This window comes from Balearica regulorum, chromosome 28 (assembly GCF_011004875.1).
Source record: "Balearica regulorum gibbericeps isolate bBalReg1 chromosome 28, bBalReg1.pri, whole genome shotgun sequence".
Classification (NCBI taxonomy): domain Eukaryota; kingdom Metazoa; phylum Chordata; class Aves; order Gruiformes; family Gruidae; genus Balearica; species Balearica regulorum.
In genome coordinates, this window is record NC_046211.1 from 715030 (window position 1) to 735329 (window position 20300).

The following is a 20300-nucleotide window of genomic DNA, read 5'->3' on the forward strand; positions in this document are numbered from 1 at the left end:
TCAGCAATGGACAATTTGATTCTAATTTGAAAAAAAAAACACCAACCAAAAAAACCAAACCAAAACCCCTCTGCTTTTTTTCTTTTTTTTTCTTTTTTTTCTTTCCCCCGTGTTCACAGTAGTTTGGTTTTGGGTTTTAGTTTTTTTTTTCTTTCCTACTTGTGCTGCATCCAGCAGCCAGACCAGGCTGGCAGGAGCCTGCTCCACCCCCCGGCTGCCTGCGCCAGCTCTGCCCTTCCCCGCCCCCAGCTGCAGGTGCCCAAATCAAGTTTGGGGCGATTGCGTCAAGTTCGAGGCCATCTCAACCAGTGCAGTATTTTAAGGCAAACTCTGTCTTTTGAGCCAACAGCCTACGAGGGTGGGAGAAGGCAGACGGCAGCGAATCCGCTCCATAGCACAAAAAGTTCAACCAGCTTCACTTCAGTTTTACTAAGCGGAGGATTTAATGAGTGTTTGTTCTGCTCGCCCTGGGCCCGTGCACATCTGAACCTGTCCCGGACCAGCTGCCGCCGGCAGTTTTCCTGCAAGCCCTGTGGAACCAAAGATGAAGGAAGTGGTTAAATCCTGCTCTTTCAGGGTTGGTTGGTGGGGTTTTTGTTGTTGGTTGGGTTTTTTTCTGTGTCTAAAGTTCAGGGCAATTTTTTAATAGAAAAACATATTTTATTGTTTTTTAACAATGAAAAGATTCTTTACAACATATCACAGTTAGAGACAGATGCTTCCCCCCCCCCCCCCTTAAATTCACGTCACCACTATAAATCCAGGTTGGTCCACTCTTACTGCACTTATCTCCTCCGTCCTTGCTCCCTCCCGGTCCAGTCCCGAGGCTGCAGGGACATCACCGGCTCAGTCCCAACCCTGAAGCACTTCCCTGGAGTCGTGGGGAAGTGTTTCCTGGAAAACCGGCAGCACCACCACTGTGATCTGTGTCTTAAACTGGGTAGAGAGCGGGAGCAGCTGGCTGGCAGCAGCTCAGGCAGGTAACGACGCGGCCACCGGCCCTTCCCGCGGTGCTGATGGGCATCGTCCTCTCGCGGGGCGACTGCAGCCCCTGGGACGCAGCAGAAGCCGAGTTCACAGCACCAGGTTTGGGCATCACCCCCCCCACCGCGCACAAGCCTGGTTACGTTTTTCCAGTCCGTCTCCATCTGCCGCTGTAATTTTCAAGCGAACGAGAGAACTCGAAGCCGCTTGTACTCAGCTTCGTAACAGTGAAACAACCACCTCTTGAGAAGAAACTTGACCCTCACCAAGGGAAAGCCAGCACCAAGCCTGCGGGTGAGACGGAGCCGGCGGGTGGGCTCACAGCAGCCGCCCTCGGCACTCGATGGCCCCGCAGCAGCACAGCAGCTCTTTGCCTTCCACGCTGCCCACTTCGTAGTTGTAATCCCACGTCAGCTCTGTGCCGGCTCGTATCCTCCTGGGAAGTGAAAAGAAAAAAAAAAAAAAAGCCGAGGCTGGGAGAAGAGGCCGTTCCAAAAGGGAGGCTAAGCTGGGCCTCCTGCTTACGTATGACCTCTCTGGACAGGGCGACGCAGCCCAGCTTCCCCCCGGGGCAAGGGCAAAGCGACGGGCGCAGCTGCCTTTGGCTCTGTGGTGAGCAAAGGGACAAAGTTCCCCGATGAATCACTCCCGTGGGGCTTCGCAGAAGAGACGTCGCACTCGTGGTGCCTGAGAGGCACGTGGTGGGGACTCACCACCACCCGCAAGCTTTGGGACTTGAAGAAACTGGGCGGCTGGTTGCTCTGTGCTTAACTCTCCCCTTTGGAAAGGCATAAACCTGACGCAAATCGCACCAGAATCTCCAGCACAGAAGAGAGGTCCTCACCCAACTCCTCTCCAAGCTTCTCCCCGCTCGGGGTGGTGGGAAACCCGGGACAGCAGTGCCCAGGAGCGGGAAACACCCCGTGAACCAGCAGCCCTTCCCCAAGCGTGCCGTGACTCACTTGCTGGCGAAGAAGGCGACCCAGGGGAAGCGGAGATCGTGTGTGTCCACAAAAACGTTCTGCACAAAGAGGTTAGGACTGCAGCTATGCTGTAAAGGGAGCGGAGACAAACACAGTGAGCAAGTTCCTGCGTCGGGAGGGATGCGAACCAGCCCGGCAGTAAACACAAGCCTTTATAAACAAGCGGCATTCCCGATTTGTCCGCTGCATCCAGCAGAAGCCTGCTGAAACAGGACACGCTCCCTCCCCTGCCCGCACGACCAGGGATGAGTCATAAGATCCATGCTCATGAAGGTAACAGTCGCTGGAAGGACTGACTTGGCCATCCTGCTGACCACGCGGCGGGGGGGCGGATCATCCTCCTCATCCTGCTCTTTTCCCCCTTTTTTTAAACTAGTTTTTATCTAGTCTTGGGGAGGAACAGGCCTGCTGAAGGGGCAGGTCACCCCAAACGCATCCCTTTCCCTCCCCTGCCAAGGGTAGTGACGCACATTGAGGTACCGGCCCAGGTTCCCTTCCAGCTTGGCATCGATGATATAACAGGACTCCTCTCCATCGTAGAACTGGCGGGTGGTTCTGCGGACGGGCGCGCTCTCGCCCTTGTCGGCCGCTGCCATGTTGGTTGACTTGATGGCGATCCCGTGAGTTGATTTCAGGGCAAAGCCCCGGGTGGATTTCACTGCCACTTGCCTCTTCACAGGTCCTGCCACGAGAGAAGAACAAATGCTGCCATGTTCTCTCTCTCCCCGTCTTCCAGAAGAGGAACCCCTCAGCAGTCGTGCTGCTGCTGCTCCTCTTTCACGCAGGGGTAATAAACCCCTCAGGGATGCAGCTCCGATCTAAACCACCACCCTGGGATGGCTCCCGGGAATCTCCCGGCTCTCCGCCCAACCCAGCGGAGCCTGGAGACCCACCATAAGCCTCACACGCTTGTTTTTTCTGATTTCCACACCTCTCTAGTACTCGAGGACTGGGTTTTGCAGTTCTGTCTCAAACACCACATGGGGAAGCTTCAGACCTCGGTCGTTAGACAAAGCCTGGAGGTGCCTGGAGCAGGACGCACCATGCTCACAGCTGCCATGTCCTCATCAGCCCTTCCTGGTGGTTTCTGGCCAGAATTTCTTGCTGTACCGCTGCACTTTCCGCATTCGGCCCTTGTTCCTCCCCCAGCAGCCATCCTCACCTGACCCAGACGAAGGGTTTTTCTTGTCGTCCCCTTCCTCCTCCTCAGAGCCCGAGGAAATGGTCTGGATGTCGTCGCTGTCGTTGGTGGTGCCCTGGGCCTGCCCCGCCGCCGCCTGCCCGTTCTCCCCCTCGCTGTCCGTGCTGCTCGACAGCGTCAGCACGTCCTGGGGAAAGGCATTAACAGCTCCTGAGCGCAGCTTGGGTCAGGGGAGAGCATCGCTCCTTCGCTTTCCAAACGACCTTCAGGGCTCCCCTTTTCCCCAGCAGAACTTTGTCCTCCTTTAGCCGAGGACCTCCGTCCTCTGGGAAGCCCTTTTGAAGCGGATCACGCAGGCGGACGCTGCGATCAGAGCTGGACTGGGACACAAATCCCATCTCTGTTTGAAACTTGGGGGGGGGTCTCAGGGGGCTGGTTAGTCCTGTGGCACCCAGATGGCCAGAGACCATTTGGTGCTCTGGGTTTCGCAAGGGAAAAGACCCCAAAAACCAAAGACCATCCCCCAGGATGGCTTCCTAGACCCGGCTCTGCTGAGCAGTGGGGGTGCTGAGTATGCGAACCGAGGTGCTACAACCCGTGGCCCAAACATCACGCTGTCCTCCTTTTTTTTGGGCTTTCAGAGCCACGAAAGACCCCCCAGGTGTTAACTGCTCACCCAGGAACTCACAACTAGGAGCCATCAAGTCTGCCCTGGCGCTCACTGGGAGTGAAAGTGGCACAGAAACAGCCCAAAGTGAGGAACAAGGTCTTCATCAACCCAGTCTGGAGTTGAGGCAGAGCCAGGCCCACCCCTTCCAGCCCAGGTCTGAAGGATCACCGCTTACGTCTGTGGTGGGCTGTGGGGCGAGAGAATGCCGTCTGCTCTGCAGCAGGGCCGTCTTGCTCGTCGGCCTCCGGATCCCTTCCAGTTTGGGGGGGCTCGGGTTGTAACCATACATCCTTCCCAAGTCGCTTAGCCTGCGGGGTGAGGACCAGAGCGGGTCACGCTTGCATCTCCAGCGAGCCTGTCTGGGGGCCGGGCAGCGACAGAGAGGCTGAGGAAAGCTGAGAGCTGGGACAAGAGCGCCGTCTCCAAGCCCAAACCCTCCCACCCTCTCAGCTTACTCAGTAAGAGAGCAAAGGGGCAGCCCTAGAGTCACGACAACTCATTCAGAGGCAAATTTGGAAATGAAAAGCGGAAAATACAATTTAAGGAAGCTTACCCAGGAATTTTGGTTGGATCTTCGGGTTCCTGCAGGGGGGAGAAGTGCAGAAGATTAAAATCACTCCCGTTTGGAGCACTCCCGGCCCTTCTGCGGCAATGCTCCCCAAACACCGGCGTGGGTGCGAGAAGCCAGCTGTCCCCACCGCTCAGTGTGACGCCCAGTCCGGGGGGTGCTCCAGAAGGGCCAGGTTACAACCACAGGTCTCCCACCCTCCACGTCCTACAGAGCGGTTCTCCGAGTCCCCCTCCTCAGAGCAGGGGGGTGGACAGAGACCACCTCCACCTCCCCGTTGTCCCCGGCCCAGTGTGAACGCTCTTCACACCACCCCAGGTCCCCTCTCTCGGGGCTGCACAGGCACACAGCGCCCAGGGCAGGAGGGATGTTCAGCTCGGCTCACGCTGAGCGACTTTGGAGCCTCTTGTGCCACAACTTCCCCCAGGAAGGGGAAAGGCGCCTCCCTACCCCACCACAGCGGGCAAAGGCCAAGTGAGCGGGACAAGGGGACACCAAACGGCACCACGGAACACCCAGTTGTGTTGTACACGTGGAGAAGCCATTCGAGACACATCTCCGTGTCTCGGTTTCCTCCTCCGTGCTCCCAAGGCAGGGGGCAATGCTCAAATCCCGGTCCCACAGCCCTCCCTTACATCTTTCCTCGATGCCTTTGACTCTCCGTCCACGTCGCCCAGGGCGGCAGCAGAGGATTTCTCTCTCTCACCCGGGAGCTCCATTTTGCTGGCCTTGGCTTCGCTGCCTTCGCTCATCTTGAAGGAGGAGGCGCTGTCGTTGTCCTGGAAGCCGTCAGACATGCTGTTGGAGCTCAACCACGAAGCCACTTTGTTCTTGGAGGTCTCCTCCGACACTGGCAGCTTACAGGAGGCAGCCACCGCCGTCTCGTCGTGGCTGATTTGGCGGGTGAGCCCCGAGTCCTTGGACGCTGTCTCCGACAGCCCGTTCTCCTTCTGGCCGCGCGTCTGCCGTCGCGTGGCATAGCTGCGCCATACCGAGCTGGTGCTGAAGTCCTCGTCCTTGCAGAAGTTGTCGTCAGAGCTGTCCTCGTTGGACTCCTCCTGCTCCTCGGTGCCAGTGTTGTCCTCCTCTTCGTCCTTGAGGTCCACCCCACTGCTGTCAGAAGAGCATTTCGCATCGCTCTCGTAGCCCTCCTTGAAGTTCTCCACGCTCTCAATGTGATCCAGGTTTGCAAAATACTCGTCACCCATCTCTAACCCCTCTTTGTCCGCAAAGTCATCTGTGAGGATTTTCCCTGGGGGTGGGGAATAGAAAACTAAATGTGAGTTGTCCAGGGATGGACAGTCCTACCCCATAAATTTTATTCTCCCCAAAGGGCCACTGAGGGGGCAAAGAGGACGGACACCGCCTTATTCCAAAGCCGGGCTGGGAAAGGACAACATATCACCCTAACGCTCCAGGTAACGAAAACGTGAAGCACGTGGCTGATCTAAAGTGGGCCCTTGCTCACATCCAGGCTGCCAACAAGGAAATCTCTCACCAGCAATTCAAACAGGAGGGCCAGAGGCGAGGGTGTAGCACAGAGGCAAGAAACCAGACACCAGAGCTCAGGCAATGCCCGTGGTTAGTTTCTTTTCAGCGTTAATGCAATCACGCTGCGCAACTTCTGCATTTTATTGGTTTGTGCCCATGTCCCAGCGAGCGGTTCGATGTAAACAGGAAGCAGGTATGTGTTGATTCACCCTCTGCACAGAAAGAGCTCCGGGGTTCCGAGCTCTTCTCGATGCTGGCACTGCAGCCACACTGGTTTCTGCAACATCTTGGTTCAGAGTTGGGCAAGGGAGGGGCATCGACCAGGAAATCAAAGTGCTGCAACTTCATCATCTCAGTTTTTACTTTCCTGTCCCCCTCACAAGCGCAGGAAGAGCTTCACGCCTGTTCTGCGGGGTTTTGCATTTTGCCATAAACAAAGCCCAGCCCTCAGGCCTGACACAACCAGATCTTTTCAAATACTTATTCTCTCCCTTCCTTAACCAAAACAAAGCAGATTCATATCTGAACACATGTGACCACTGGGAAAAGCACTGGCTCAACAAAGGCTTTTCATTCACAGCACCCGCTTCAAAATCGAAGAGGCTTCTACCTGCTGGTTCAGCGGGGTGAGATCCTACCTGCGTAGATGCAGACAAAAGAGCCTTTAGCAATATCATCCAGGCAGCGAATGCCCCAGCCTTTGTTCTGCGTCTTGAATAACTGCAGTCGGACCTGGAGCCCGTGTTGGACCAAGCGATTGGTGCACATGTTAATGTTGCACTTGCACCTCTTGTTACACTCGTAAACTCTGAAAGAAAGGAGAACAGTGACATTTTCCCTGATAAAGCAACATCCCAAGACTCGGTGGTAGAGAGTAGCAGGAATGATGCAAAGGGACCTGCAGCAGTGATTTAAAACTCAGCAGAGTAGGGAGAGCGTAGTTGCCAGGTTCTACGGTAACACAGACATCCCGGGCCACACATTAGTGGATTAATCAAGAACAGGGGCAGGATTTCAGTATCTGCACTTAGCTCCAGGAAGTATTGCCTCTCTGGCAGCACCGGAGGCCAAGTTTCTGGGGCTGGTGTTGGTGAGGGAAGGAGAAGACGCAGCTCTGCTTACCCTGTCGGGAGGCATTCTTCCAGCCTTTTGTGCTGGTATCCCGAATTGGGGTTGATCTGCCCGCCTGGGGTGCAGCCGGTCGCTTGGACTGTCAGCTGGTGACAGGCACATTTTGATCTAGAGAGACACAGAAAAACCCAGCCATGTCCCTGCAGTTCAGTTTTACACATCGCTTTTGCAGAAAGGAAAAGAAATGACATCTTGCCGCATGTGTATACGTGGAGATGGGCATGCAGGGCTTGACTCTGGGTGTCAAACCTGCAGCTGGCCAGAGCTGCGTGGGCTCAAGGTCCACCTGGGACAGTCCAGGGGCCGTCCCCCACCCTCCGGGCCCAGCAAACACACAAGGAGTCACCTACTTGTCTCTGCAGCCGTCTTTGCAGTCGCAGCCCACGAGGAACTCCCAGCTGGTGTTGATGTAAACCCCTTTGCCGGGGATGCGTTCTTTGCTGTAGGCCACCTGCGGAGGCGGGGTGTTATCGATCTCGTTGACGCAGGAGAGTGGCACGTCCTCCTTGCCCTTGGTAATGTCTGCGATGTAGTAGTAGGGTTTGTAGGGCTGGAATTTGCGATCTACCAGCACATACGGGTCCAGGCAAAACATCTCCAGGAAAAGGAAGTCGCAGTCTGTCTCAAAAAGGTAGCGTTCGATCTCCTGCATGGTTCGCAAGCACAGCCCGCACGGCGCCTTGTAGAGGACGTGGAATCCCATCTTGCGGTTAACCCGTCGGCGAGCTGTCATCCGTCGGAAGTCGTAGAGCAGCGGGATGAGCAGCGGGTTCTTGCTGCGGTACTGATCGCTGCGGATGGGACGGACGCGGGACAGGCAGGTGTAGCTGCAGACGTGCGGCAGGTAGAAGAGTTTCTCCAGCGGGGCTCGGTAAGAGGGCTCGTTGGGCACGCGGTCCATCATGCCGTGGAAGGCCTGTGCTGTGCCACTGCCTCCCTGGCTGCTGGAGAGCCTGCCACAGGAAAAGGGATGCACTGAGCAACCGCGGCTTAAGGAAGAGCGGTGCTTTCTCCTCAAACTGCAAAGGGATTTTAGGCACTTCATTCCTATCCCCGTTGGCTTCACTGCTTAGTCCAATGAGACACGAGCCCCAGCATCGCCGGGGAGCAAGGCTGGGCAGGCCCCAAAGGGAGCAGAAAACACACACAAAAAACCAACCCAAATCAAAACTAGAGAAGCAGAAACAAGCACAAGCTGGTTGTGGTCTCAGAACAAGGATCAACGGCTTCTCTGCTGTGGATCGATGGCCAAAGCCACCACTGTGGAAAAGCCACCTGCGGATTTACATTAATACCAGCTCCCCGCTGGCCCCAGAAAGCTTGCAGAAAGAGGAGTCCTCTGAAAACACACAGGGTCAGAGGCTTTGGCCAGGGTCCCACTGGGTAAGTGCTGGTCAGAACTGGTAAGACACCCTCCAAGCTCAAGCCAACAACAAGACGTAACGTAAGAGCAAGGCAAATGCTCAGGACCGGACAAGCTGGCAAATGAAGGTGTCAGTCCATAACAAAATAAACCTGTACTAAGCCAGATAAGCATCCCAAACTCTCACAAGGACGCAGGGATTTGTATTAAGCGCAAACAAGCTTTGCTTACCGATGCTGCTGGGCCGCACCGGTCCTTCCCGCTGCAGGTGTCTCGCCTAGGACAGGTGAAGACGGCGATGACTGCCCAGAGCCCACGGAGCCAGGACGGAAGGAAGTGCTTTTCTTGGCCACTTGCTTTCTCGACTGGGCCAGCTGACTGTCAGAGCATCTGCAGGACGGAAGAAGGGAGGCGATTTGCAAGAGGCACACGCTCACACAACTGGTAGGATTTAGACAGGGGCAGTCAAAATAAGTCAGCAACAGTGCCCCATCCAAGAGAAACTGAGCAGATTTTATCCTAATGAGTGTGAAAATCAGCTCATTTCTGACTAGTGCTACAGCGATCCCGCAACAACCCCAACCAAATGCCAGAACTCAGCTACATTTGAAGATTACTTCTGACATACTGCTGTTTATTTGGAAGTGAGGCATGGGAGTGAGAGGGAGTTAACAAGAATTAGGTCCAAGGCCTTCGTTTCAGGAAGCCGGACAGACCAGTACATGAAGAATCCTCTGCAATAGCAGAAACGAGTTTACAGAGGCTCAATCAGTGCAACAGTACTGAGCAGTGGGAAGAACAAGAAGTACAGAGGACTCTTTTGTCCGTACCAAGTAAGAAGATAAGATTGTAGAAAAAAATGTAATAACAGCACTGACAAAAGGGCTGTGAGGGGCTCCTAAACACCTCTGCAGCCTCGGGAAGGTGGGAGGCACCTGGAAGACACCAGCCCTCACACTCTGAGAAAACAACAGCGGAGATTTTCAACCCATTTATACCAATTAAACAGAAAAACACCCCAAACCAGCCACTGGTTTTCCCCACAAGTGGAAGAACATAGTGAAGTTATCAGGGCAGAAAGGGAGGAGACAGTGAGAGCAGGAGGGGGAGACCGTTTCTGCAAACATCTGCCTTAAGAGCAAGGTGTCAACACACATTTCAAAATTCAAGAGCAAGAGAGAAAAAAAGCTTCCGTTGATGGGCTTTAAACAGAAACGGCTGACAGCAGCTCCCTGGCACCGTAGAACTTGAAAGTGAGACTAAAGAGGGAAGAGAACCAGGCCTTCCTCAGAGTAAACAAAACACCAGAGTGAAGAAACCATTCTCCCAGTTTTAATAATCTAAAACCAATGTGTTTTTAACCCAACAGTATCCCTGGGGACAATGGGGACACATATATAGTACGCTGCCTTCAGTCACTGTTAAAAACCGGTTGTCTTTGAGCAGTTCACTATTTAACGGCACAGCAGAGAAACGGCTGTAGTGTCTGCTTGTATTAGATCTGAAAACAAGATCCTAAAGTCAAAGCCTTGGTGGGGAGAGATTAATAAAAAAAGTGTTTCTTGTAACCACCGCGAGGACTGTCAGATGGAAAAGGAGAGATCCAGCAGCCAGCGAGACTGCAGGCTGGCTGATTGCTACAGTCCAGCTTTATCGTCTTCACGCCGTGTCATTGCACATCCTTCCTACCCCCTCGACAGCTCGGGGTGCCCTAGTGTTAGAGCAACAGCCCAGCTCTTCCTCTGCTCACAGGTGGGGCCCTAGACTGACAGTGGAGGAGCCAGCGTTGCGTTTCTCATGCTGGAGCAGGCCGCCTTCAGCATCGGCCTCTGTTCTTGGTTACTAAGAACTGAGGAACAAGGCTATTATGGCTTCGTTTCTCGAGTCTTGGTAAAAATTGGCACAGAAGGAGCATTTCCAAGTTACGGGTCATATTGCACTGGTACTTGGAGAGGAACCCCCGCCTGAGACCGCAGGCTGGGGGCAGGCAGGGTTTTGTTAGATGCTGCTACACCTAGAGAGCATCCAGCGAATAAAGATTCACTTGCTGCACAGGTTCCTTACAGCTGGGACATCTCCTTTCTCCCTTTTGCCCATGCAGCAAGGCACAGTCACAGCAGAAGACATGCTGGCAGGGGGCCAGGCGTCCATAAATTCGGATAGGAAATCCACAGTGGTGACAAAAATGAACCGGGACCACGTCTTTCTCGCCTAGAGAGTTATTAAAGTCCCGGAGCACGTGCTGAGGTACCCCGGTGTTCTCCAACACGCTCCCTTCATCACAAGGCCGAGCTCCTCCTTCATCCAGGCCTCCTTCGGCACTGGCCTGCACCTCCGGGAACGTCCCGCTTGGGCCCCTGGCAGCAGGGGGCACGTGTGCGACTTGGTCGTGGCTTAGCTTTATCAGGTTTGGTCCGTGACCACCGAGACCAACCACTGATCCCGAGTTCTCAGTGCCTCGTAAGTCATTGAGGTCTGCGAGCAGGTCAGTCCAAGTGGAGGAATACAAGGCAGCCGGGGGCCAGTGCCTGGATCGTGACACGAGGGAGCAATTCAGATTTTCAGAAGAGAAGGAGCAAACGTTCTAACTTGGAAATACATCAAGCGCGAAGCTTTAGCTCTGAGTAAGAACATTTGGCTCAGGGGGTGCTGGGCTGTCTCCCGCCCCCAATTACTCATCCAGCGGCCTTTATCTAGAGTTTCCCCCAGAATCATGACTAAAACCAATTTGTGTAACCAGGAAACGAGCCTAGTCATGGAGGAAACCTGCACCTGAGGATTCCTCTACACAGAAAGGGTGGTGCCTGAAAGAGCTGAGCGCTGGAGTTGAAACGCAAGAGGAGGTAGTGGTGGAAGCAGAGAACTGACTCGAGTACTTACTCCATCTCAGCAGGCTGCGGAGAAACGGACCGTGCAGCCAGCGAGGCTGCCTGCATTTGCTCTAAAGGTTTGTACTGGGTACCAGCGCCCGTTAAATCTTGCGTATATTGTACTACAGGCCCTTTGCTCCTGACAGCACCTAGTGGGAAAGAGGAAAAAGTAAAGTATCGCCGAGAAAAGTCTCTAGCATCAACCAAAGTTTGTCGTGCTAGCTGCAAAATGTTGATTTAGCTCCCGAAGGCAACCAAAACAGAGGCACTGGCAATTAAGACCGGGTCATTGGCCGAGCTCTGAGTCATAGCCAGTCACCCCAACCAGATTCTGGCCGTTTCACCCAACTGCAGTCTGGTTTTTGCTGCATCCTTATGCCAGGAGATAAAGCCCACCATGAATCTTAAATCTCCAGGAGTTCTGCTGAAAAAAAAAAAACAACAACCCACCAAAACCAAACAAAAAGCAAAACAACCCACCCACCCCCGCCAACCCACAACACATTCATTCCAATTCCAGGACAGACCCGAAAGAGAAAGATACCACATACCGACATTGGGACGAGTCCTTGCTTGTCCACTTTGCTTCTTTTCTTGGGTGGAGGCTGTGGAAGTTTTCATGCTGAACATGGGCTCGAGGCGCGTGGAACCCCGGTAAATCCACTCGCAGCGTTTGTCATCCTGCAGCAAGGAGAAGGCAACACTCACAGCAAGAGCTTCCAGAGGTACAACAGAGGTCTGGGAGACCGCAGTGTGCTTTTACAGTCAGCAGAAGCGAACGGAAAGGAGGCAAAGCATTGACCCGAAGGCTCCTGAAAGACCGTGCAGCCACGAGAGGACAAAGGCAGTAATTTCTCATATCCAGGGGAACACCAAATACAAACCAAACCTAGAAAGAGGTCCAACACCAAGACCCCAAACCTCAAATGCAGCTCTATTCCTAGCCCAATGACTGATTAACGGGGCTGGAGAAGCCAGACTCCCTCAGGAGACCAGCTACCTCCTCTGCACAAAGCCAATCTACTCTAGGAGAGGGAGGTTGACTTTGCAGGTGCACAATGCCTTCCCTGGCCCCGGTAGCTGCGCCGTTATCAGGCAGGAAGGGATCCAAGCGGGCACAGATAGTACGTCTGCTCCCTTTCCACAATTTGTAGAGTTTGAGCAAGCAGAATGTTGCAGCTTCTGCTCAGTTTCTCTCCTGCTTCTCAAACCAGCACGTAGTTTGTTTTGTTTTGTAATCATCTACCACTTTAAAGCTTCACCTGCAAAATGCTTTAAAAGGCTCTCAAAGCTTTTGTCATGCAAATGAAAGAGTCTCACCTTTGCATCAACACACAGCAGAATTTGGGGGTCTACCTACTAACCAAAATACCCGCTTGCTCCGGGACCCTGCCTGACATCAGGAAGGAAACTGGACTCGATCAGCCCAAGCCAAGGCCGCCCCAACACCAATTTAAGCCCCTTTCCCCTCTAATGGGAGAAGGAAACTGCCCTACCAGGAAAAGGATTTTGACTAGACTGCCATCCACTTCTTCCACTCTGGATTTCCACCAGGTCCCTTCCCACTCCGTTTTGATCAGCTGGCCATTCTTCAGCAGCACCATGGGTCGGTTGGGGTAGGCCGTGATGTATTCCTCAATGAAATCGCGACAGGAAACATCCTCTATGTCTTCCCAGGTCTTTTTAACTATTCAGAAACAGATGGATGGGAGAAAGGGAAGAAGAGGAAAGACTCTTACGATGAGAATCTTTAGATCTTTTTGAGAGATCCCAGATGGATTTTTTACCTAAGAACAATCAAGCTATTTCGAGTGGCCGGATTTTTTTTTAACATCTGGCCACGTTAACGCACCCAGAGCGCAGGGAGCCACAGCGCGCTTGCTCTGCAGGGAATAAACCACTATTTCCTCCAGCTTCAGACACAAAGCAAATGGCTATAGGCACAGCACCGGAGGGGACATGCAGTCTGTCCCCTGTCCTCTGAGCCAGGCGCTTTCCTGCGCTCCGTACCATTTCAGTGTTAGGACACAGGAGAGGCAGAGATCACTCACGCGGTCTGCAGATTGGGTACAGCTCCCACTCCTTGACGTATGAAGCGTAGCCGTCATCAAAGAAGATCAGGAACCTAGAGACGAGCAAAGATAAGTTGGAATTAGAAAAGCAGCTGAGTAAAATGCAGCTCCACATCACGTAATGAAAGTGGAGTGCCCCTCCTGGTTCTCCTGCCAGTCCCAAAGGCCCTCAAATCAGAGGTGGTGGATGAGGACAGAATGAAGCGATCCTTTCTGCCGGGAGATGATGAGCTGTGCAGTACTGCCACTTCTATTTCAGAACAGCTTCCCCCCAGCTCCGAGAACAGCATCCTCCCAAAGCCAAAGGCAGTGTGGCACAGCCAGGCCTCCTTTCCTCAGCCCCAGGGAAAGAAAAGACCCAGTTTAATTGCTCCCAATCTCTGCAAGAACAGTTATTTCGGGGGCCTTTGGGACAGAGCAGCAGTAGAGGCTGCATGCCATGACTCGAAGCACAGGGAGAGACCTGGAGGACAGACACCTCCAGGGCTCCACCTGCAGACAGGAGATGGCATGAAAGAGTCTGGGGTGCTGCAAGGACCGGGAGCTCAGAGCTTAGCGCTGCGTGCCTCTAGAGAATAACTTCAGGGCACGGAGACATATAAAGGTCGCATTATGAGAGCAGCGTTACAGCCAGCCCAGCCAGGAGGAGTAAACTTACAGTAGGACTAATAAATGCAGTTCGTTTTCAGTTATTAAACACGTATCGGATATAACTTTACACAATTAGCCGTTTATGGCAGATCCATATTTGAAACAAAGAGCGCAATTATATCCTTTATGAATCTTCTCAGAAAGACCACAAGCCAAAACCCCAACATTGAAGCAGCCCTGCTCCTTATTTCCATGCGACTGAAAAGGCTGCCTCGCTTCAGGCCTGCTGTGTCTTCTCCTCAAGTGCTTTGGCAACACTGCCGGCGCTCAACGCTTCTAGGGCTCGTATTTCCTAATGCAGCATTTTATGCCTTGAGCAGCGCAGATTTACATTTGTGTGATCGTTTGAATGAATTATCAGATATAATTTCTGACTCAGGGACATGAGTAATAGGATGGAAACTCCACCCAGAGCTTTCAGAGATAAGAAAGACCGAAGAAACAACGTTCAGAGCTACGTCCCCGGAAAGGGCAGAAAAGAATTTAGCTCCCACTATAGCAAATACGCAAATACACCTTTTTTTCCCCTAAAAAACCAAACGAACCAACCAACCCCCCCCCCCCCCCAAAAAAAAAAGAAAGAGTGAGTAGTACATGACTGTGGAGGAGAATTAATACCTGTCTTTATTCTTTACGTTTGGGGTTTCAGCCACAATGCCAGCATACAGCCAGACCTGGTTCCTGTCTTTGTATTTTGCCACAACCCGGCTGCCAACATAGTGTTTCTCAGGTGAGGGGTGATAGTCATAAGCGATGTGATTGCCAGAAAGCAAACTCTTGCCTTTATTATCAAATTTCACTTTGTACTTCTTACCAGCACCTGAAAGACATTTCAACAAGGCAAGACAAATAAAAGCCACGTGATTTCATACAAGAACTCCAATACCCTGTACCATTCCGATCCAAGTTCAGAACTCATTTGCAAGCCTTTCAGAAATTAATTTGGAAGGTAAAACACCATAGCGGAGAGGTGTTGCTTTCACAACTCGTGAAACAGGTGCTCCGACACTGCTCCAAGCCTGATCAACGTCACTCACGCAAAGCTTAGTGAAAACCAAGATACAGCATCAAGTGCGGGACGTACCAACCGTCTGGATGGCAATCAGGGTTCCCTTGTGCCACGTTTTGGTTCTCTTCTTGCCCAGGATCCTCATCCCAACGTTCAGATCCCCGTCATTGCTGAGATCGCTCCCAGCTGCTGCAGGGCCGACGGGCTGGACAGTAGTGCTGGGAGTTTCCTGTGGGGTTTGTGCATCTACCCAAGGAACAACAACAGAAGGTAAGTTCAAAATTGCCCTTGCAATCGGAAAAACATCTGTCAGACCCGAGACAGGAGGCGTTCTTGCTTTCCTTTACCACGGTGAGCCTAAGCGTCTCAGTTTTACTGGAGGGAGTAATCGGCAAGTGAGGTTTAAACATCATTAAAAACCTTTCACCTGATGGAAACTGCACCACTTGTATTTGCTTTCAGAAAGGGCTTAAAGAACAGCAGGAATTTGCAATCAATATATCCCAGTGGCTCTTTCCAGCAGGGAAACAGAACACTTGCTTTCTTTTTCAGGAAGAAAACCAAGAGGTGCAAGACACAGACAGGCCCGGGGTAAGGGCACACACGGAAGCCCTCCCACACTGACCTTTTTGTGCATCCTGGGCATTTGTTTTCTTGTTCACGGCATCCATAAATTTCTGAACATCCTGGGCAGACTTTCTCATTGCAGCCATGGCTTCCCGCAGCTGAAGGGAAGGAAAGAGAAAGAAGATACAAAGAACATTTTCTTTTTTGCACCAAATACAATGCTGGTCTGCGTGTTCCAGCGAAACCCCGCTTCAGAAGTACACTACAGCCAGGTCTTTCCCAACTCACCAGAGTCTGATTCTTTGCAATTCTGGGACTATTATCGCCTGTGTTTAAAGAGAAAAAAAAAAAAAGTGGGTTAAAACATCTTGGGGAGGAAAAAAATCCATCCTAGTTAAGTCACTGAAAGCAGAGGGAGAAGAGAAAAGCATCCATTCAAAAGCCTTCTCTGTCCCTGTCAAGAAATCCACTCAAGCAAGGCTTTTACGCTGCCATCCTTTCTGGGCGCCCAACATGCCGCACAGGCAGCTTCCTCGGATCTCCATCCCTCCCCTCGGTCCCGCATGGCGTAACGAGCTACTGAACTGTGCTTCCAGCCCGAATCGACACTCATGACGTCATCGTCGTCCTCATCTGGGATCTCAATCACTTCCGTGGGCTTGGCAGCCAAGTCCTCGTCCTCAGAACTGCTCTCACGATACTGGAGGCCCAGCTTGGAGTACAGATCCTTCACCAATATCTCACATTTGTCAATGGCTCTGGGGTAAAAAAGGAGAAGGGCAGAGACGGGAAAAGACAAGGTGAGCCAAGCTGTACGTCCCACAATACTGCGGAAAGAAATAGGAACCAACCGCCAGGGAGCTGCTAATTAAATACAGCCATGATGAGGTGAGGGAAGAGTATTCACATGAAGGATTTAAAGCCACAGGGGAATCATTTTAATTATCCTTCAACAACCACACACGAGCGAACCGCTGCAGAACCACAGCGTCAGTCAGGACATCGGATTCCACCACCCCGTCTCCCCCTCTTCTGCTCTGCAGCCCAACTCTGACACGCGGCTACGATTCCAAGCGCACCCACCTTGAAGCATCATCAAAGAGTCGGTCAACGCGAGCCACCTCTTCTTCCTTTTGTTTGACACACTTCTCCAGCTCCTCCAGCTGCTGCTTCCTCTGCTTCACGCACTCAAACTTCTCCAGCTCTTTGTCGATGATATCCTGGAGCTCCTCCATGGAGATTCCCAGCTCCTCCATCACTTCTTGCTGCAGCTCTTTGATCTCCTGGGAATCCATTTCTGCTGCACCTGACAGCACAAAGAGGTGAGAAAAGGCCGGTGAATCCCCACAGCCGTAGCGCGCCCTTCCTGAGGCACAGCGCTCTCAAGAGCACAAGCTCCATTTTTTGAAAGCTAATCAGGAAGAAAACATTATATATGCTGTTAAGATAACATCACAGGGAGCCAAAAATAACCAAAGTGCCAGCAAACTGTGGAGCCAGAGGCTCCCTGGACAAGCAGGAATTCCTGATGTCTCCTCGGATCTCTGCACAGAGCGTCCAAACCCTCTGAATGCCCAAGTCCCTACGCCTGGGAGCAGTTCCCAACCCTCTGCCTAGCCCGGGAGGAGAACCACACAGGCGCCTCTCCCACAGCTTCACCTTCCCGCAGCAGCCCAGAAGAGCTGCCATCCTGCCCTGCCTGTGGTGTTTAAGGAACGCTGTAACATCCAGCCCCGAGGATGGCCCCAGCAGTTTCCTCTGCCCAGGCCTGCAGCCCCCGCGTCCCCTTTCAGCTGGGCCTGGCAATAACGCACCCAGTCTCCGTCACTTCGGAGCCTGTCCCCCCGTCAGCAGCGCTCAGGCACCTTCCTCCTTCCCGCAGCGCTCCCCACCCTCACCTCTCCCTTTGATCTCCCCGTCCGCATCTCAGTGCACGCTGGGCTCCAGCCCCCCTCACCTCCTGCTCCTCCATCAGCCCCATCCAGCTCCCCCTGCCCACATTTCCCTCTCAGCTGCCCCCAGGCCGCCCCCCCCCCCCCCGGCCACAACCCCAGCCACTTTCCTCCAGCCTGTAGAGGCAGAGGCAGCCCACAGCCCCCCGACACCCCCACCCCAGCGACCACACACCTCCCAAACGCACCCCACTCACCCCAACAGCCCCGCCAGCCCCCCTTTCCCCACAGGCCCCACCTTCACCCCCTCTCCCCTCTCGCACCAGGCCTCTGCCCAACGGCCCCCGCTGCGCCCCCAACCCCCCCAACGCCAACGCCCTCGCGCTCGCTCACACCCCACGGTTTACATCCACGCCCGAGTTTCCATCAACCCCTCGGCCTGTGGAAGTCCCGCAGCCCCGCCTGCACCCCAAAACACCCCCCCGCCTCACGCGTGGGGAGCTCCTCACCCCTCCTCCTCCCCCCCGCAGCCCTCACCCCAACTCCCCCCGCCCACAGCCCCCTCCTCGCCTCAATGCCCCCCCCCACCTCCCTGCCCGACTCCTCCCGCCCCAAAATCTCCACACGCTCCCCCGACACCCCCCACCCCACGATCCCCACAGGCCTCCTCCCCTTCCCCCCCCCCCCAATTCCCCCTGCCCCACAGCCCCCCTCACCCCCGCTGGCCCCACACAACCCCCCTACCCCACGGCCCGCCCCCCTAGCCGGGCAGGCCGCACTCACCGAGCCCCGGGCCCCGCCGCGACCCCGGTTCTGGGGGAGAAGGGTGAGAACGGGGGACTGGGGGGGGGTTTGAGGGGGAAACCCTCCGAACCGGAAGCTGCTCGACGTCACTTCCGCTAACAGCTGCTCCCGAGGAGCGTCGGTCTACCCGGCCGGCCGATACCGGTACTGCGCATGCGCGAGAGACGGCCCCCGCTACCGCCGGCCTGCGGGGATTGGTCAAGGCGCATGCGCGGAGGGGAGCAGTCACGGGTCCTTAAAGGGGCAGCGCCCCGGGAAAGGCGCAGTGCTGCCACCTCTAGGGAGGCGGGTGGAAGGGCCGGGGGGGCGGCGGGGGCCCTGAGGTGATGAGGCCTGGGGGGGGCCCTGAAGTGTTGGGGGGTGCTGGGGCGGGGACCTGAGGGTGCTGGGGGGGGGATGGAGAGCCCTGAGGGTGTAGGGGGGGGCCCTGAGGTGCTGGGGGATAAAATGGGGGGCTCTGAGGGTGCTGGGGGGGGGCTGAGGTGTTGGGGGATAAATGGGGGGCTCTGAGGGTGCTGGGGGGGGGTCCTGAGGTGTTGGGGGATAAATGGGGGGCTCTGAGGGTGCTGGGGGGGGCCTGAGGTGTTGGGGGATAAATGGGGGGCTCTGAGGGTGCTGGGGGGGGTCCTGAGGTGTTGGGGGATAAATGGGGGGCTCTGAGGGTGCTGGGGGGGGGGTCCTGAGGTGTTGGGGGATAAATGGGGGGCTCTGAGGGTGCTGGGGGGGGCCTGAGGTGTTGGGGGATAAATGGGGGGCTCTGAGGGTGCTGGGGGGGGGTCCTGAGGTGTTGGGGGATAAATGGGGGGCTCTGAGGGTGCTGGGGGGGGGTCCTGAGGTGCTGGGGGATAAATGGGGGCCTCTGAGGGTGCTGGGGGGGGCCTGAGGTGCTGGGAGATAAATGGGGGGCTCTGAGGTGTTGGGGGGTGATGGAGAGCCCTGAGGGTGCGGGGGGGGGGCCTGAGGTGCTGGGGGGTAATGTGAGCTCTGAGGGTGCTGGGGGGTCTTGGGGGGCAATGGGTGGCTCTGAGGGTCTTGGCACCTCCACGGTGCTGGGTGGTCCTGGGGGGGGAGCTGGGTGCCCTGGGGTGCCCTGTGGTGAGGGAGGCCGGGGGGGGGCTGTCGTCCCTGGGGGTGTCGGGGGGCCCTGGGGCCAGCTCGTCCTGGCTCAGTTGATCTGCTCCTCTTCCCAGGTGGAGGTAGGGATGGCGCTGTAGGGATCCACGATGAGTTTGGCGCACCGCACCATCATGGCCAGGAGGAAGAGGCACATGAGCACCACGAAGGCCACGGCGAAGCCCTTGTCCACGTCAACGGCCGGCAGCGCCGTGGCGTTCTCCATGCAGATGGCACTCAGGTGTGTGGCCCTGAGCGCCTGGCTGCCGGTGACATCCCTGCGGGGCAGAGACAGGTGAGATTCACGGGGGCCCAGCGCACCACGGAGCAGGGGAAATACCGAGGGAGTGTCAGCAGCACCCAAAAAGGGGAAAGCGCGGCCTTGAGACCGCTCTGCTCCTTGTCGTGGCTGTTGGCTGGGGCTTGGCGGACACCCAGTGTCTTGTCCCAGGCACCTTCACCACAGGGATCTTCGTTGTCTCACCCTGCCACCCCTTCCAGCTTCCCTTCCCTGCCCAGCCTCCTCATTTCCCAGGAAAAAGCGGGTTAAAACATCCATATTAAGTTGGGTTTTTTCCACAGGACCCCACGCTCCCCGCTGTGTGAGGTGCAACGAGCGCACCGGGGCTTGGCTGACACCCAGCAAAACAGACGGTGGCCGGGGTTAGAGGCAGGACGGGAGGAGAAAAACCGCCGGTAAGCAAACAGGGCTGGAAAAGGAGAGTTTTTGTCGCTAAAGAGAGACATTTGTGGCAGCGGACGGATAATTAGATTTGTACAAGGTTGGAGGAGAGGTGGAGGCTTGTTGAGCGGCGCCAAGAGAGCCACGTGGACCGAGCTGTGTGTATATAGGCGTATGCCTATATATCTGTATGCATTTATTTTTTTAACGTGTTTATAAAGCTAACATATGCTCCAGAGGCAGATGACCACAGCTGTAACTATGCCAAGGACGGTAAATAAATCAACAGGACCAAGTCCCGCAGCGCCC

General features: G+C 54.8%; 1 protein-coding gene across 3 annotated transcripts; it reads right to left on the bottom strand.

Moving 5' to 3' along the window:
• Nucleotides 1-638: 638 nt before the first annotated feature.
• SETDB1 (SET domain bifurcated histone lysine methyltransferase 1) lies at nucleotides 639-18334 on the bottom strand. 3 transcript variants are annotated; one of them, XR_012832652.1, is made up of 23 exons: nucleotides 18176-18330; nucleotides 16584-16806; nucleotides 16086-16258; nucleotides 15789-15826; nucleotides 15559-15658; nucleotides 15009-15179; nucleotides 14543-14744; nucleotides 13253-13326; nucleotides 12698-12888; nucleotides 11753-11882; nucleotides 11212-11350; nucleotides 8563-8721; nucleotides 7319-7921; nucleotides 6960-7076; nucleotides 6476-6645; nucleotides 4982-5598; nucleotides 4332-4360; nucleotides 3954-4086; nucleotides 3130-3295; nucleotides 2438-2649; nucleotides 1947-2035; nucleotides 1251-1420; nucleotides 801-936 (listed from the first exon to the last, which is right to left on the bottom strand). XR_012832652.1 is itself a non-coding variant. In XM_075737031.1 (22 exons), exons 2-22 carry the CDS (start codon nucleotides 16793-16795, stop codon nucleotides 1303-1305), a joined length of 3843 nt encoding a protein of 1280 aa, XP_075593146.1. In that variant the 5' UTR covers nucleotides 16796-16806; nucleotides 18176-18334; the 3' UTR covers nucleotides 639-1302. The 3 variants fall into 3 exon arrangements, 2 of the variants coding, with proteins under 2 accessions (XP_075593146.1, XP_075593147.1); XM_075737031.1 differs by having other exon boundaries at nucleotides 639-1420; nucleotides 18176-18334; XM_075737032.1 differs by lacking the exons at nucleotides 801-936; nucleotides 1251-1420; nucleotides 1947-2035; ... (7 more) ...; nucleotides 7319-7921; nucleotides 8563-8721 and adding an exon at nucleotides 9642-10859 and having other exon boundaries at nucleotides 18176-18307.
• Nucleotides 18335-20300: the final 1966 nt, after the last annotated feature.